This window comes from Cetorhinus maximus, chromosome 5 (genome assembly GCF_964194155.1).
Source record: "Cetorhinus maximus chromosome 5, sCetMax3.hap1.1, whole genome shotgun sequence".
NCBI lineage: Eukaryota > Metazoa > Chordata > Chondrichthyes > Lamniformes > Cetorhinidae > Cetorhinus > Cetorhinus maximus.
In genome coordinates this window covers 174,347,103-174,366,464 of record NC_135883.1, presented here as the reverse complement: position 1 = coordinate 174,366,464, position 19,362 = coordinate 174,347,103, and the positions used below count along the sequence as shown (strand labels likewise).

Here is a 19,362-nt window from a genome sequence, read left to right as displayed (position 1 = left end):
AGATTTCCTTCCCTAAAGGACATGAGTGAAACAGATGGGTTTTTATGGCAATCAGCAATGGTTCCATGGTCATCATCAGACTTTTAATTCCAGATTTTTATTGAATTCAAATTTCACCATCTGCTATGATGGGATTTGAACCCAGTTCCCCAGAGCATTACCCTGAGTCTCAAGAATGTTCGTGTGACAATACCACGATGCCGCCACCACCACCTACCCCTGGTGTAAATGCATTGGAGGCGGTTCAAAAGAGGTTTACTACCTGGAATGAGTGGGCTGTCTTATGAGGAAAGGTTGGACAGATTGGGTTTGTTTCCACTGGAGTTTAGAAGAGTGAGGGGTGTTTTGATTAAGTATACAAGATCCTGAACGGCCTTGACAAGGTGGACGTGGAAAGGATGTTTCCTCTTGTGGGTGAGCGCTTCTCAGCTTCTGTTCTTGGATGGCGGAGAGGCATCATGGGCCACCTTCTGAGGGGATAGCCCTTGTCACCCAGCAGCCATCCATCCAGCCAAGCCAGAGCACTGAAGAGCTCCGGCACCTGGGAGTGTCTGAGGATGTAAACGTCATGGGAGCTGCCTGGGTACCTTGCACAGACTTGTAGAATCAGCATCCTGTGATCACACACTATCTGCACGTTCATGGAGTGGAAGCCCTTCCTGTTGACGAAGGCACCAGGCTCACCTGCTGGCGCCTTGATGGCCATACGTGTACAGTCTATTGCACCCTGGACATGGGGGAAGCCAGCAATGGCCGCGAAGCCTCTGGCTCGCTGTGCCTGGCTTGCCTGGTCACAGTGGAAGAGGATGAAAGTGGATACCCGTCTGAACAGAGCGTCTGTAACCTGCTTGACATAAGTGTGAACAGCTGATTGGGAGACACCACAAAGATCACCCACCGAGTCCTGGAAGGAGCCAGAGGCATAGAAGTGGAGGGCAACTGTGACCTTTAGAGCCACTGGCATGGGATGTCCACCCACACAGTTAGGGGAGATCTCAGGGCCAATCATCTGACAGATATCGTTGACCGTCTCCCTTTAGAAACAGATCCTCCTTCGGCACTGCACCTCAGACATATCGAGGTAGCTGCTTCACCGCCTGTATACCCTGGCAGCAGGATAGTGGCATCTTCTGCGGCCCCTTCCACCTTGGACAACCTCTTGGCCCTGCACGCCTTGTGCCTGCGCCTGTCATCCCAAAGGTGGTTCCCCCGGAAGCTGAATGTGCATTCCTGGCCTCCTCCCCCTTCTAGCCCTCTCTCTCTCTTCAGAGGAGGTGCCTCCAGTGGACAGTTTAACTCCCATTCCCAGGCTAAGGCTTCCTGAAATCTGCAGGTCCAAAAAAGATTCCTCACTGCAGAGTGCTGACCTGAAGGTTGTGAGTCCAGACCAAGCAGCTGGTGTGCATTTTGAAGTATTGCAGCTCACACAGGCAAATATCAGTAACACTGAAACCTCACTATTTGACAGAGCACACTCGCGACCCCAGTGAGCCCTCTTATCCCGCCCGTGGATGAGGTTTATATAAATGTGTCCTACCTGCCTGCCCGTTGCGCCCGTGCACCGAACTGAAGATTGCACGGGCGCTGAAAAATCATGGTCGATTGGCACCTCAAGGCCTTAAGTGGCCCGTTAATTAATGGCAGGCACGCATCGGAGATCATCGTGCGCCCACCCAGTGAAATATCGCGATGGCGCGCGGTGATGTCGGGACGCTCGGCCCACATCACCGCGCGTCGTTTTACGCGCGTGCATGCGGGGCCCATCCCCGCACGCCAATGGGAAAATTCTACCCTATGTGAAAGATCAGCCAATTTTTAAAAGCTATTCATTAAACACAAATACCACAAAATCAAATAACTAAAATCACTCAGAAAGTTTCCAGAGATGAAGAAAGGCCCAACCTACTTGGTTCTGATAGAGTGGATCTTGACCAAACAGTATGTCGCGGTTGAGCAACAGTTTTTTCTTCTTTGACCTCTTTGCTTCCCATTCTCGTTCATCGGAGAGCTTCAGTTCATACACAGGCCGGGAGTTAAACATGGACAAGCGAGGCTCATCGACAAAGGCAACCAGTTTGGCTAAATAGATAGGGGAACAGTTGGGTTTTATAAAGAATGAGTTATTACACTGTCAAACAAAATGATCCCTTGATTAAATACTCTCTCATCACAAATATTCAACTCAGTCTTGTCAAAATCACAATACTTTATATATAACAAGGATAAATGTTGATTTTGATTTGTTCAGTCTTCCCTTTAGAAGTTTCCTGCTGAGTTGTGTTTCCACAGGTTTGGGTAGCCCCCAGTATTCTCACCAACGTTGTCAATCCTCAGATGCAAACTCTGACAGTGATCACTGGCAGACTGCTCCAACATTCACATGCACTCTCTTCCCAGTAAGAGTCATTGCAAACTCTAACTGCCTTTTTAAAATTCCTGTCGAAACTAATTCCATCACCCTTTCAGTGAGTGCATTTCAGATCATAACAACACTGTGGGAAAAAAATCCTAATTTCCCCTCTAATTCAGTATAAATTCATGACTTCTAGTTACTGACTTACTTGCCAAAGGAAACATTTTCTCCCTTCTTGCTCTATCAAAACTCCCTAATAATTTCAAAAACCGCTTTTAGGTCTTCCCTTAACCTTCTCTGCTCTAAGTAAAAAGTTCCAGCTTCTACAATCTCTCCACACAACTGAAGTCTCTCGTCACTGATTAAACTTCTCTGTACCTGTCCCTTTTCCAAGGCCTTGGGATCTTGACAAAAGTCTGGTGCTCAGAATTGTATCTCATTATCTTGTTTTTCACTCTTTCATGGGATGTGGGCATCACTGGCAAGGTTAGCATTTGTTACCCATCCCTAATTGCCCTTGAGCTGAACATTTCAGGAGGTAGTTAAGAGTCAACCACATTGCTGTGGGTCTGGAGTCAATGCAGGCCAGACTAGGTAATGATGGCCTAAAGAACATTAGTGAAACAGATGGGCTTTTGCAGCAATCAATGATAGTTGTCATGGTCACCATTACTGAAGCCAGCTTTCAATTCCAGATTTATTAATTAAATTTCACCAGCTGCAGTAGTAGGATTTGAACCCACAAGGGCATAACATTAGCTTGGGCCTCGGGATCGCTAGCCCAATGACATTATCACAACACCACTGTATTTTCTAACTGAAGCTTAGCCAGTCATTCATAAAGGTTTATCGTAACTTTATAAAGCTTTATCATAACTTCCTTGTTTTTGTATTCAATGCCCTCCTTACAAAGCTAAGTATTCCAAAACTGACTTTTTAACTTGCCCTGTCACCATAAGGATTTGTGAGTGTATATATATATATATTTATATATATATATGTGCATGTGTGATGTGTGTGCATATATAGATATATGTGTGTGTGTGTGTGTATTCTGTGAATGAATTTAACATGTGAAGCCCTATATTTGCCAATTATTTGCTCCTTACCAACAGTATTTTCCAGTACTCCAGTGACGTTTTGTACGTGCGTCAACAAATCTTCTGAGGTGGGGGACAAGATAGGTTGTACAGGTTTCCTGAAAAAATGTGAAAAATGGACAGGCACATTACGTCGATAAAACTGAAGCCATTCCTGATGTCTCACCAGAACTTGGAAAAATCCAGTGACTATCTTTAATGGAGCCCTCACAAGTTCAACTGGACAATCAGACAAGCTGATAGCTCATCAGGTTAAGTCCTGTGTTCCATCACACCCTGCAGAGAGATGCCTCTGATACCCTTTCCGGATTGAAACAAAGTTGCTCCACTTGGTAAGTTGATACATTGAGGTCCATCACGTCCCATCTGTGCCTGGAAACTGTTGTAGATAAGTTGTTGTCGGCTTTAAAATTAGATGGAATTAGTTCCCTCTCAGTAATTGCTTCCAGTTTTGGACCCTGTCCCACTTTTCAGCCAGATGGTGGAAGCTCCTCTCTGATCTAGGAATTTCATTACAATAGCTCTCTCTGTCAGCCAGAAATGGCAACAGGCTCACCACCCACCACTCTGGCAAATGTCTCACCAAGCTTGTTTAGCTTAGTTTAGCCTATCCCCATTTCCCCCTCCTCCCTCTGGACCCCTTTGCTTCCTTCCTTCCCCAATCTCCATTGCTTGAAGTTGCAAATTCAAAATCCTAAGTGTTTATTCTAACCCTGGGTGGGTTTTTGGTGGGTGGGTAACTGTGTGAGTTAGACTGGGCAATTATAATCCCCAAAACACTAATAATCCCCAATACTACATGTCACAGATGCATCTGTCCATGACAGTATCGGGAGGAGTGACCATCACAGCAACTTGTGGAGATGAAGTCCTGTCTTCACATTGAGGGTAACTCCATTGAGTCGTGTGGCACTACCACTGCGCTAAATGGAGTAAATTTCAAAAAGATACAGCAACTCAAAACTGGGCATCCATGAGGCTTTATGGAACATCAGCAGCAGCAGAATTGTATACAAGCACAATCTGTAACTTCATGGCCCGACATATCCCCACTCTACTATTACCATCAAGCGTGGAGATCAACTTTGGTACAATGAAGAGTGCAGGAGGGCATGCCAGGAGCAGCACCAGGCATACCTAAAAATGAGGTGTCAACCTGATGAGTCTACAAGACACGACTACTTGCGTGCCAAACAGCAAAGGCAGCAAGCGATAGACATGGCTAAGTAAGCCCACAACTAACGGATCAGATCTAAGCTCTGCAGTCCTGTTACATCCAGTTGTGAATGGTGGTGAACAATTAAACAACTCACAGGAGGAGGGGGCTCCACAAATATCCCCATCCTCAATGATGAGGGAGCCCAGCATATCAGTGCAAAAGATAAGGCTGAAGCATTCGCAACAATCTTCAGCCAGAAGTGCCAAGTGGGATAATCCATCTCAGGCTCTGCTTGAGGTCCCCAGCACCATAGGTGTCAGTCTTCAGGCAATTTGATTCACCCCATGTAATATCAAGAAATGGCTGGAGACACCCGATACTTCAAATGCTATGGGACTTGACAACATTTGAGCAATAGTACTGAAGACTTGTGCTACAGAACTTGCTGTGACATTAGCCAAGATGTTCCAGTACAGCTACGGCACTGGCATCTACCCAGCAATGTGGAAAATTGCCCAGGCATGCCCTGTCCACAAAAGGCAGGACAAATCCAACCCAGCCAATTACAGCCCCATCAGTCTTTTTTTTCATTCTTTCGTGGGATGTGGGCTTCACTGGCTGGGCCAGCATTTATTGCCCATCCTTAATTGCCCTTGAGAAGGTGGTGGTGAGCTGCCTCCCTGAACCACTGCAGTCCATGCGTAGGTACACCCACAGTGCTGTTAGGGAGGGAATTTCAGGATTTTGACCCAGCAACAGTGAAGGGACGGTGATATATTTCCAAGTCAGGATGGTGAATGACTTTGAGGGGAATGTTACTTGCCACTTGTCAGCCCAAGCTCAGATATTGTCTACTCTTGATCAACCACAAAGTGATAGAAGGGGTCATAGACAGTACTATCAAGCAGCACTTGTTTAGCAATAGCCTGCTCACTGACGCTCAGTTTGAGTTCCGCCAGGGCCACTCAGCTCCTGACTACAATATGGCCTTAGTCCAAACATAGTAAAAAGAGCTGAACTCTAGAGTAACTGCCCTTGGCATCAAGACTGCATTTGGCCAAGTGTGGCATCAAGGTGCCCTAGCAAAACTGGAGTCAATAGGAATCAGCGGGAAAACTCTCCACTGGTTGGAGTGATACCTAGCACAAAGGAAGATGGTTGTGGAGGTCAGTCACCTCAGTCCCGGGACATCACTACAAGGGTAGTGTCCTAGGCCCAACCATATTCCGCTGCTTCATCAATGATCTTCCCTCCATCATAAAGTCAGGAGTGGGGATGTTCGCTGATGATTGCACAATGTTCAGCACCATTCGCAACTCCTCAGATACTGAAGAAGTCCATGCCCAAATGCAGCAAGACCTGGACAATATTCAAGCTCAGGCTGACAAGTGCTAAGTTACATTCACACCACACTCCACACAAGTGCCAGGCAATAATCATCTCCAAGGAGAGAAAATTCAGCCAACTCCCCTTGACATTCAATGGCATAACCATCGCTGAATCCCCCATTAACAACATCCTGGGGATTACCATTGACCAGAAACTGAACTGGACTAACCATATAAATACTGTGGCTACAAGAGCAGGTCAGAGGCTAGGAATTCTGTGGCAAGTAACTCACCTCCTGACTCCCTAAAGCCTGTCCACCATGTACAAGGCACAAGTCAGGAGTGTGATGGAACACTCTCTATTTGCCAGGATGAATGCAGCTCTAACAACATTCATGAAGGTCGACATGATTTAGGGAAAAGCAGCTCATTTGATTGGCGCCCCATCCACCACCTCCAACATTCATTCCCTCCACTGCCAACACACAGTGGTAGCAGTGTGCAAATCTATAACATGCACTGCAACACCTCACCAAGGGTCCTTCGACAGCATCTTCCAACCCGTAACCTCTACCACCTAGAAGGACAAAGGCAGGACATGCAAGTTCCCCTCCAAGCCACACACCATCCTGACTTGGAAATATATCACCATTCCTTAACTGTCGCTGCATCAAAATCCTGGAATACCCTCCCTAACAGCACTGTGGGTGTACCTACACCACATGTACTGGAGTGATTCAAAAAGGTGGTTCACACCACCTTCTCAAGGACAATTAGGGATGGGCAATAAGTGCTGGCCTAGACAATTTCCCATGAAAGAAAAAGAAAAATATGCCTGGACCGGAGGCCACCTATTGCCAGGAGGTACACAGCAGGATCAGCTGGTAAGGCTGCCTGGCCAGCTCTTGCAATTGGGATGGCAATGCTGGGGGTGTGTGGGCTTGTGAGTCTAAAAGAGGGGGACGTCAAAGTGTTTCTTGTGGGTCTCCTGCTCTTCCTTGCCTCAAAAGGAAAGTTAATGAACAGCTGCCCGTTTGGGTCTCCTATGCCGCTGTTCCACCATTTATTCTTGGTGGGAAAGTCATCATGACTTCCCCACTCAGTCGACCGAGTTAAATCTGTCCTGGTGACATCATTGGGAGCCACCATGGATGTGTAGTAATGGACACCGCTGTCCAAACCGCTTGTTCAATAGAACAGGTTGTAATGGGGAACAGTCAGCTCCTGGCAGCTTCAGGAGCATAAATAACCTGAGGAGTCCTTTTGGCTCATCCATCCAGCTTCCACAGGGTAGGTAGGGTTAAAACAGCCCCCTCCTTTTGGTCTTGTTTTTTAATGGGCTTACCTTCCCTTCTCAAGCCCTATATCCCAGTCTTTGCCTTGTGTTATTCTCACTTTGACCTTCTACACAAATCTGCTTCAAGGACCCCAGAAGCAGTTCTAGGTCTTTCAGCCTTCTGCATTTCCCTGCCTACATTATTCTGCCTGATTTCTCTCCTCATAGGACCATTGGAACGTAGGACTTAGGAGCAGGACCATTCGACCCTTTGAGCCTGCTCTGCCATTCGATAAGATCATGGCTGATCTGGTTGTGGTCTCAGCTCCACTTTCCTTTCAGCCCCCCCATAACCCTTGACTCTCTTGTCTATCAAAAAATCTATCTAACTCTGCCTTGAATAAATTCAATGACCCAGCCTCCACCTTCTGGGGAAGAGAATTTCACACACTGACAACCCTCTGAGAGAAAAAAATTCTCCTCTTCTCAGTCTTAAAAGGGATACCTCTTATTTTAAAACAGTGTCCCCTAGTTCTAGTCTCCCCCACAAAAGGAAGCATCTTCATGGCTATCTACCTTATCAAGTCTTCTCAGGACCTTATTTTTTATTGACTCTTTCACAGGCTGTGGCCATTGCTGGCTGGGCCAGCATTTATGGCCCATCCCTAACTGCCCTTGAGAAGATCTTATATGTTTCAATAAGATCACCTCTCATTCTTCTGAACTCCAATGGGTAAAGACTTCTAATGCATTTATATCCTTTTCAAATAAAGAAACCAGAACGCCATACAGTATTCCAGATGTGGTGTCACCAATGCCCTGTACAGCTGCAGTAAAATGTCCTTACTTTTATATTCCGTTCCCCTTACAATAAACGCCAACAATCCATTTGCCTTCTTAATCAGCTGCTGTACCTGCATACTAACATTTTGTGATACCTAGATCCCTCTGTACCGCCAAGTTCTACAATCTCTCTTGTGACAAATGAATTTTAAAAAATATGTTTGGGGAATATTATGTTATTCTGTGAAAAGGCTGGGTGTGTGTGTGTGTGTGTGTGTGTGTGTGTGATTTAATTCAGCTGGACAGAGATTAATAGGAGACAGGTTGTCTGGGGGGGCTTTAAACATGAATAGGTTGGAGGTGTTGGGTTTGAGATACAAATGAACAGCTTAGATTGAACAATGGCATTTTTACATAAGTTGAGAGTTTGTTTGAATATCAAAGGGGAGTCAGAGGTAACAAGAAACATGTTGGCATCTTACAGGAGTTCTATTGGTGAATAAAAGTGCAGATATTATATTTTATTGACCCAAAAGCAAAGACAAGGTGGAAACATGAAAGATCTTATGTTTGGAAGGATTTGAGTTTCAAAGAGGTGTGAGCACAATGGAACCTGAGATGAAAGGGGAAAAAAATGTATTTTAGAGTTGCTGTGGAGAGTTTAGGGGGGCTGTAGTTGCTTGAGCTGTTGGGCTGTTGAACTGAAGGTGTGAGATGTAGCAACTAGAGCTGTTGCTGAGAGGATGTAGTTTGAATCAACCATCCAGGCAAGCCAGAAAGGGCTGTAAAAAGCAGCTTTATTCTGAAGGTTGTATTTTCACAGCAGAGTGGAAGAGAGTTAAAGGTCATGTGGTATGCCTTTATTCATGCTACAGCAGTTTGCATTAGGTAATATTACTGGATTATTTTAAAGTTAAACATCTATAAGGGAGTGTAGCCTAGAAGGTGTTTACTTGTGGGTCTGACCAAGCAGACAGTCTTTTTGGGGGAAATTTTGTAAGGCTAAGTTTAACTGTGTATTCGTAATCTTGAGCGCTTAAGTTTTCTTTTATTCTTGTTAATAATACGTTTAATTCTTAAAATGCTAAAAGTGTTACTGCACTTCTTACTGCTGAGATCAGTACTTTCCCTTCTTGTTTTCAGAATACGAAAAAGGGATATGGCCCATAAACCAAGTTTCCCTCTGGGATTTGGTTTGCGCAGCAATTAACATCGGCTGTGGTCATAACACTCTCCATTTAAACTGTACACTGCTTTTCCATTCATCCTGCCAAAGTGAGCAAGTTCACATTTTCCCACATTATACTCCATCTGCTAAATTTTTGCCCACTCACTTAATCTGCCTACATCCCTTTACAGACTTGTTACCTCCTCCTCACCTGTAAAAGGCTCCTTGACATTCCTGCAAACAACATTGCATTCTAATCCTTCACTTAATCCATGGGAAGTGCTTTTAGATGGTTGATTACAATAAAGGTATTGAACAAATGTAAGTTGTTGCTTTTGTCACTTACCTGTCATCCATATGTCCTTCAATTTCAATTTCACTTTCTATAAAAATAAACACAAATTACAATAACAACATTTTTTAAGATCTGTAGAGGCAACTGCACTAAACACAGCATAATCTAAATAACCTGCTGGACTCAGCAGCAGCATCTCAGCCAGCCACCCACCCACATACAAACTAAGACACACACACAAACAACTAAACACTAACACACCAACTTACACACACCCTAATACACACCCAACACACAAGCACAAACACACACAGTAACACCCACCCACTCACACCAACACACACACACCCACAACAACACACATTAACATCCTTTCTTCTTGTTTGTCTTTTGAGGTGAAGATAACCATGTCCATCATCTAGGGTATTTGGTAAGGTTCCGGTGGGTACATAGGTGACTGCTAAGGCTGAATTGTGTTTAGTATAGGTTCTGCTGCAAATAGAGCAGGATTCCACAGACACTTGAGTTTTGGACAAATTGCTGGCTCAGTATTTCCTCTTCTTGTTTTCTCTCTGCCTCTGATATACACTTGCTTTCAAAGGAGGCCGCACTGTTTATCATTTGGTTGCACTAGGTGCAACGATACTGGGGGAGTTTCTCCCAGGCCTCGAAGTCGATGTCGAAACTCCAAGTGAAGCGTTAAGAGCGCCCTTAAGCCCACACACCCACAAAAACACATCTCCCACATCCCCACACCATCAGACATTAACACTCAAAGAGCCACACATACACACAAGTATAATATCACCCTCGAAAGTGAGAGGGCACAGATTTAAAGCAATTGGTAAAAGAAGCAAAAGCGACATGAGGGAAAACTTTTTCACACAGTGAGTGGTTAAGTTCTGGAATGCACTGCCTGAGAGTTTAGTGAAGGCAGGTTCAATTGAAGCATTCAATAGGGAAATAGACAGAAATCTAGAAAGGAAGAATGTATAGGATTACAGGCAGAAGGTGGGAGAACAGTACTGATGAATTGCTCATTCAAAGGCCTGAATGAGAGCCCACGCTTGCTGTGACCCCACTGAAACCTTCTTCCCAGCAACTCCTACCCCATGAAAACCCTCCCGCCATCACTTACCTCTGGCCTGTGTGGCTCCACGGTCCTGGGCCTCAGGTAGGTGTATTTCCTTCAGCAGCCACTGCCTCCCTGGTGGTGCTGCTGAACAAAAGAACAAAAGAACTGCCGACCAGCGGGCGGGACTTCCCACCTTTGGGGTCCTGATCCCGTGGAAGGCCGGCTGATGGCCTGTGAATAGCCTGATTGGCTCATAATTTGACAGACCTACTCCAAGCAAAGCAAGTCTCTTGCCAGGTCGCCAGCCGGCAGCCAATACCCCCGTCTCCTCCATAAAATGCACCCCCCAAACACTCACACCCATTCATATAAACAAACACAGCCACATACGGACTAAAAACATTCACATACACACCCACACTAACACATCAACTCACATGCACTTACACTTGCATACACATACACAGAGACATCCGCACACACAGACAATGGTTGCCAACTCCAGCTGGGCATATTCCAGGAGACATCAGCAGAAGTGATATCACAGAATCCTGAGAGTGTGGGATGAGCCAGTGAGCCCATTCGGGGAGGAGGGCCAAAGTCCAACATTAGACATTAGACACCGAGCGCTGACAAACAACTGGATCGGGTTCAGCTCTCCAGCCTGCTTCCTCCACAAATCCCGGGACGATGGGCTCACACCCGGTGTCCTGATGGTTACATTAACAGACTCAAGTGCACCAATTCGGGTCCATGGCCTCACGCCCTGTGCCTGCTTCCTGCAGAAACACTGATTCCCCTGCCAGTTCACATCGCACTCACCTCAGCACCAAGGGGGAAAAAAAGCAGGGCAGCAAGCAGCGATGACACCAGTATACGTGCACAGCCACAATGTAATGTGCCATGCCATCATGTTGGCTGCACCTGCACTGGAGTTCTGCCTAGTCTTCCTGTGAAATGCCATTCAGTGAAATGGACTCTGTAGCTGTCGGGACAGGGGCCAATTGAATAATGGGGAATTTTATTATTTTAAAATCTCCAGGACTGCTTTTAATAGCTTTCGGGAGGTTGGGGACGATTCCAGGAGTCTCCTGGCCTACCCGGGAAGGTTAGCAGTCCTAACACAGACACAGACACACACACACACACACACGCACACATACAGACACACATACGATCACACATAGACATGTACACATACACATACAGACACACATACCCACATACAGATACACTCACATATAAAAATACATACACACACGCACATCCACACACACAAACATATATACACGCATCCACACATATACACAGACACCTATATATTTACACACACGCATATACGCACACGCATATCCACACACACATACACCCACACAAGTACATCTACCCATACAAACACACAGAGCAATGGGTGGGTGAATCACAGAAGATTTCAGAAGTGTTTTTTATTGCCATTCTGTACATATGGTTCCAATAATGTAAACTAATCTTCAGAAATTTCTTTCGGGTGAAATTGGTCTTCAGAAATTATTCTGCAAACTCAATGACAGTCAGAGTCATTTTACAAAGCAGACAAGAGGGAATATGCCATCCATTTTACCCCTGCTCAGCTTTCTTTTCAATGAAATCAAAACGTTGTTTCCCTGTGGGCCAAGAAGGGAAATCATGTCCTCTTCGCCATCCCCACCCCTCTAAGAAGGCCCTTCCTACTCCCCACATGCCCCAAATTAATATCTGAAATGACTATTGTGAACCTCTGGTCACCTGAAGTCCAAGACTATCTGCTGGGCACCTCATGTTCAGATGGGAAACATGCGGGCCAGCAAAGAATCACAGAATCACACAGTGCAGAAGAGGCCCTTCGGCTCATCGTGTCTGCACTGACACGTGAGAAACACCTAACCTACCTACCTAATCCCATTTACCAGCACTTGGCCCATAGCCTTGAATGTTATGACGTGCCAAGTGCTCATCCAGGTACTTTTTAAAGGATGTGAGGCAATCCGCCTCCACCACCCTCCCAGGCAGCACATTCCAGACCGTCACCACCCTCTGGGTAAAAAAGCTTTTCCTCACATCCCCCCTAAACCTCCTGCCCCTCACCTTGAACTTATGTCCCCTTGTGACTTCAACTAAGGGGAACAGCTGCTCCCTATCCACCCTGTCCATGCCCCTCATAATCTTGTACGCCTCGATCAGGTCGCCCCTCAGTCTTCTCTGCTCCAACGAAAACAACCCAAGTCTCTCCAACCTCTCTTCATAACTTAAATGTTTCATCCCAGGCAACATCCTGGTGAATCTCCTCTGCACCCTCTCCAGTGCAAGCACATCCTTCCTATAATGTGGCGACCAGAACTGCACACAGTACTCCAGCTGTGGCCTCATCAAGGTTCTATACAACTCCAACATGACCTCCCTACTTTTGTAATTTATGCCTCAATTGATAAAGGCAAGTGTCCCATATGCCTTTTTCACCACCCCACTAACATGTCCTTCTGCCTTCAGAGATCTATGGATACACACGCCAAGGTCCCTTTGTTCCTCAGAGCTTCCAAGTGTCATGCCGTTCATTGAATACTTGCTTGTCAAATTACTCCTTCCAAAGTGTATCGCCTCACAATTTTCAGGGTTAAATTCCATCGGCCACTTATTTGCACATTTGACCATCCCGTCTATATCTTCCAGTCTCCTAAGACACACAACCTCACTGTTAAACACCTGGCCAATCTTTGTGCCATCCGCAAACTTACTAATCCTGCCCCCCGCATATGTCGTTTATATAAATGGTGAATAATAGGGGACCGAGCACAGATCCCTGTGGTATGCCGCTGGACACTGGCTTCCAGTCACTAAAGCAGCCTTCTGTCATCACCCTCTGTCTCCAACATCTAAGATAATTTTGAATCCACCTTATCAAATTACCCTGTATCCCATGTGCATTTGGCTTCTTTAAAAGTCTCCCATGTGGGACCTTGTCAAAGGCTTTGCTGAAATCCATATAAACTACATCAACTGCCAACACCTCCAATACCTTGTCACTCCCTCTATCAATTTGCTCAAGAATCTCGCAGTCTCTCTCCCCGAGTTCTATACCTTCATCCTCATTCTCTTGGGTGAAGACGGATGTGAAGTATTCGTTCAACACTCTACCGATGTCCTCTGGATCCATCCATAGGTTGCCCCCTTGGTCCCTTATGGGCCCTACTCTTTCCCTGGTTATCTTCTTCCCATTGATATACTTATAGAATATCTTGGGATTTTCCCTACTTTTACCAGCCAGAGCTTTCTCATATCCCCTCTTTGCTCTCCTAATTGCTTTCTTAAGCTCCACCCTGCACTTTCTGTACTCCACGAATGCCTACACTGATTTCCTCCCCTTCTACCTGCTCTTCCTTCTCATCATATTCTGAATATCTCTGGTCATCCATGGTTGTCTGGGCTTGTTACTCCTTCCTATCACCCTAGAGGGAACATGTTGAGCCTGTACCCTCCCCATTTCCTTTTTGAACACCCCCCACTGCTCTTCTGTAGATTTCCCCACAAGTAGCTGTTCACAGTTTACCTTGCCAGATCCTGCCTTATTTTACTAAAATCCACTCTCCCCCAATCTAAAATATTTTTTTGCAACTTGTCTATTTCTTTGTCCATAACAAGCTTAAATTGTACCATGTTGTGGTCGCTACTACTAAAATGCTCCCCCACCACCAGCTCAGCCACCTGGCCGGCTTCATTCCCCAGAATTAAATCCAACACTGCGCCTTCCCTTGTTGGACCCTCTACGTATTGACCTAAAAAGTTCTCCTGCACACATTTCAAGAAATCCACTCCATCCAAGCCCTTAACACTATGTCTACCCCAATTAATGTTGGGAAAGTTGTAATCACCTAATATAATTACTCTATTATTATTGTTTTTACACACCTCTGCAAATTGTGCATATATAGTGGGAGTGGAATGGGTGGGGGGGTGATAGGGTGTGAGGGGTCAGGGATATAGGGCCTAAAATTTAAGGAAATAACTTGGACGAAGACCCAGAGAATCAAGGTGGGCCCCCTAAACAGCTTGCCTCGGCACTCGGCAACTCCTGTGGCTGCCTTCAACCTGCGTTTGGGCACTGCGAGCTGGACTCCATCTCAGAACCGCCAACTCCACTCCCCCCACACCTCAATTTCCCACTGACTATCTGGGGGTCTATAATCAACACCTAATAATGTGGTTTCCCCTTTTTTATTCCTAAACTCTACCCACAAAGCTTCATTCGATGCCCCCTCCAAGATATCATCTCTCCTTACTGCAGTAACTGACTCCTTAACTAATAATGCAATGCCTCCTCCTCTTTTACCCCCTCCCCTGTCTTGCCTGAAGATTCTATATCCTGGAATGTTGAGCTGCCAATCCTGCCCCTCCCTCAACCATGTCTCTGTGATGGCTACTATATCACAATTCCACGTGTCAATCCTCACCCTTAACTCATCTGTTTTACCTGCAATACTCCTGGCATTAAAGTAGAGGCCATCCAGCCTTGCCTTATTCCCTTGAAACTTAATGCAGCTGTACTCCCTCTGACTTGATTGTTTTACTGTATTATGATGTGTCCCTATTCTGTTAACATTGTGTCCCCTCCCCCTGCCGAATTAGTTTAAACTCCTCCCATAAGCATATAAGGAGTTAATATCTCACAGGCCTCACACTGCTGGTGGGTGTTTGTAGATTGATTGCCCTATGTTTTGATGCCAATTCCCCACAGGAGCTAAAGTCTAACCTTACATCACACTGCACCACCCAGAGTCTCATGTTGTTAATTTACCTTGAACAGGCAGGCAGAGACAGATATAATACACTCACAGTTAAATATCTGACTGCTATCTGGTAATTGCAGTTAATTACTGACAATCAGGCAATATGACCATTCCTTGTTCCTTCTTTAACTTATTGTGTGACCGAGTAAATCAGTCACTGTGAGACGACAGCACACACTCCCCTGGCTGTCAAACTTCAGACTGAACTGTGAGTCCCTTATTCTTGAAAGGAGCGACAGGATTTTGTAGAAAGGTCAGCCATTGTACCTGTAGTGACCGGAAATGCAGAATCCATTTCTCTCGATTCACCAGAAATATGTGACTGCTGTAAGGTCATACCACTTTTATCAGACGTGCACATTTGATTGAAGGCTCGGCAGTGAGACATTTTGCTCTCTCGATAAGGGATTTCACGTTTAGATGGAATGTCAAGGATTACATTTACGATGAACAATGGTGCCATTTTCTGCGTCTGTTCTTCAATGTCTTTGATTTTCTGCAGAACATGTATAACATATCATTTAGCAGATAAGTGCCACATAACATGATGCAGCACGTACTAGCAATCTTGTGTTTGGATCGCAATGACCCCCCAGAACAGAAGCTAGAGCTTGGGAACAGCGAAGGTTGGTGACATGGCAATTTACCAGGATATTGGCTCAGATGGGGTGTATGTTCAGCAATCTGTGCAGTGAACTTACGGTCATAAAATACCTAATCATGTTAAAACCAGCAAGAACAATGAAAAGATTTTTTTTAAATGGTGTAAAAAGAGATATAAAGGGCCGGATTTTTGCTCCCAAGGAGGGTAGCAGGAGTCGGGAATTTTCCCGGCTTGCCCACCCACCCTGGGAGAAAGTGTCCTGTCAGACCCGATTGCTGCTTGGGAGCTTGGGTGGGGGGAGCAGAGTTGATGGCTCTGAGATGGAGTCCAGCCTGCAGTGCCCAAACGCAGATTGAAGGCAGCCACAGGAGTTGCCAAGTGCCGAGGCAAGCTGTTTAGGGGGCCCACCTTGATTCTCTGGGTCTTCATCCCTGTTATTTCCTTAAATTTTAGGCCCTATATCCCTGACCCCTCACACCCCATCACCCCCCCACCTAGTCCCCATTCCACTTCCATGCATCTATGACACATCATACCAACCTATGCCCACCAATCCACCTCCATGGCCCCCAGGCAAACTTATTGCCAACTCATGCCACCCAATGCCTCCAACCCATTATTACTCTTTGCCCTTACACCCTCCATGCCAACTCACCCTGTATCTACCTTTGGCAGACCTAAGGAGCTATGTTGTGTTATGATCCCAACTGCTGTTATTACTAGACAAGTAGATCCCAGGTGGAACCCAGCTTGACAGATCCTAACTTTTACTTTTTGTTTAGAAACGTGGAGAGTGGCTACTGAACAGTGTCACAAGAGTCAGCTGATGAACTTTTAACGAAAGAATAAAACATTTATTCAACAAAAAAAGATTAACTATATTACAATACTCCTTCACCCACAACTATACCTTCACAGATATATGCAGATTTGTAAGGATAACACAAGGTACAACAGCTACCTGATACTCTAATGTTCACAGTAAATACAGAGTCCATGTAAACCAATAGGCAACCTGTGGTCCGGAGCACCACACTCTGAAACCAAGTGACGGATGCCACCCCAAACAGATGCTATGGATCCCTCATCAACTCCCCCCCAGATTCTTGTCACACCATGAGCCAATTGGTCTCACTGAGCTCTGTCTTTTACATGAGGGTTTCTTATGAACATACGAACATACAAATTAGGAGCAGGAGTAGGCCACTCGGCCCCTTGAGCCTGCTCCGCCATTCAATAAGATCATGGTTAATCTGAATGTAACCGCAACCCCATATTCCTGTCTACCCCCAATAGCCTTTCACCCTCTTGTTAATCAAGAATCTATCTAACTCTGCCTTAAAAAATTTGAAGACTGCTTCCACCGCCTTTTGAGGAAGAGAGTTCCAAAGACTCACAACCCTCTGAGAGAAAAAATTTCTCCTCATCCCTGTCTTAAATGAGCAACCCCTTATTTTTAAACAGTGACCCTAGTACAAGAGGAAACATTCTCTCCACATCCACACTGTCAAGATCCCTCAGGATCTTAAAGGTTTTAATTAAGTTGCCTCTTATTCTTCTAAATTCCAGTGAATACAAGCCTAACCTGTGCAGCGTTTCCTCATAGGACAACCCACCCATTCCTGGTATTAGTCTAGTAAACCTTCTCTGAACTGCTTCTAACACATTTACATCTTTCTTTAAATAAGGCCAGTACTGTAAACAATACTCCAGATGTGGTCTCACCAATGCCCTGTACAACTGAAGCATAACCGTTGTAATCAATTCCCCTCACTATAAGCTATAAAATTCTATTAGCTTTCCTAATTACCTGCTGTACCTGCATACTAACCTTTTGTGTTTCATGTACTAGTGCACCCAGATCCCTCTAAACCTCAGAGCTCTGCATTCTCTCACCATCTAGATAATAAGCTTTCTTTTTATTCTTCCTGTTAAAATGAATGGTTTTCCAATAATCACTCTCGAAGAACTCGCTCTGGAATCTTCTCCCAAACAAGATGTCTTCCACAAGGGTCCACCTCCAGGGTTTCAAACTCTTGTTCCAATGTTCCTCTCCCCTGGATCGCCATGTGCATTCAAACTTCGTTCCATGCACTCTCTCACAAATGCTCAACCATGCCAACAGTACACCACTGCTTCACAGGCCCATAGTAAAAAGTTACAGACCTTCAGCTGTCCCCTCCCTTGGATCATCCGGCTTCTCCCAAGCCTATGGCTTTAAGTCTGCATCCTGCAGCTTTCTCCCTTTAAGCCTGGAGCCTTCCTCTTTGCTTCTTACTTTCACTTCCACAAAACAAGAACTTTTCCAGATTCCTGTCTTTGTCCTCTGACTAGGCTATCCTCTTGGAACTTTTCCTGTATAGGAAGGATGTGTTTGCACTGGAGGGGGTGCAGAGGAGATTCACCAGGATGTTGCCTGGGATGAAACATTTAAGTTATGAAGAGAGGTTGGATAGACTTGGGTTGTTTTCATTGGAGCAGAGAAGACTGAGGGGAGATCTGATCAAGGTGTACAAGATTATGAGGGGCATGGACATGGTGGACAGGGACCAGCTGTTCCCCTTAGTTGAAGGGTCAGTCACGAGGGGACAGGAGGTTTAGGGGGGATGTGAGGTAAAACTTTTTTACCCAGAGGGTGGTAATGATCTGGAATGCGCTGCCTGGGAGGGTGGTGGAGGCGGGTTGCCTCACATCCTTTAAAAAGTACCTGGATGAGCACTTGGCATGCCATAATATTCAAGGCTACGGGCCAAGTGCTGGTAAATGGGATTAGGTAGGTAGGTCAGGTGTTTCTCACTTGTTTGTGCAGACTCGATGGGTTTAAGGGCCTCTTCTGCACTGTGTGATTCTGTGATTCTGTGAATCTGTTCCATTCCCCTAGATTTTGGGGCTTTCTTTTTTAGTTTCTGGAACCTGCTCCAACAATTTCCTCTCCTGTCCAGTCTCTCTGGAACCCTGGCTTCAACTCCAGTTTGGGACTTGCTATCTGTACCTGTGATATGCTGCTTCCAACTGAACTCAAACTGCTTTCAACTGAACTGAAGCTACTTTTCTGTCTCTGTGGGCTTCCTGTTGTTAGGCAACAGACAGTGTTCTTTCTTCCTTTTTTGTTTTAATTCCCCTTCAAGAGTCATAATGTCTTCATTAAAATGAAAGCACCTTTTAAAGTGAAACTGAAACTCAACTTCTCCATTTCTTAACACACAAATACAGAAATACAAATTGAACTTAAAGATATACCTTATTCCTAACACACCCAAATTCAAATGTAACTTACTTAAACTATCTCTATTTCCAAACAGTTGAGAATTAATAAAATAAAGGTCTAAATATGTATTACAGCCTTGACTACATTAAAAAACTCCCATTCATGAAAGCCGATTCAAACTTCTAAATCCCCTCAAGTACTTAATCCCATATAA

General features: G+C 45.2%; 1 protein-coding gene across 1 annotated transcript in view; it reads right to left on the bottom strand.

Moving 5' to 3' along the window:
• Window positions 1-19,362, bottom strand: part of LOC144681154 (dynein axonemal heavy chain 6-like) — a gene marked incomplete at its 3' end in the record, with an annotated part of 934,896 nt that overhangs the window by 833,527 nt on the left and 82,007 nt on the right. Inside the window, exons 10-13 of the mRNA XM_078542881.1 lie at window positions 15,604-15,832; window positions 9,514-9,550; window positions 3,463-3,551; window positions 1,907-2,079 (exon numbers count right to left, since the gene is read on the bottom strand). Coding sequence (XP_078399007.1) covers window positions 1,907-2,079; window positions 3,463-3,551; window positions 9,514-9,550; window positions 15,604-15,832 — 528 coding nt within the window. The remainder of the gene's footprint in view (window positions 1-1,906; window positions 2,080-3,462; window positions 3,552-9,513; window positions 9,551-15,603; window positions 15,833-19,362) is intronic.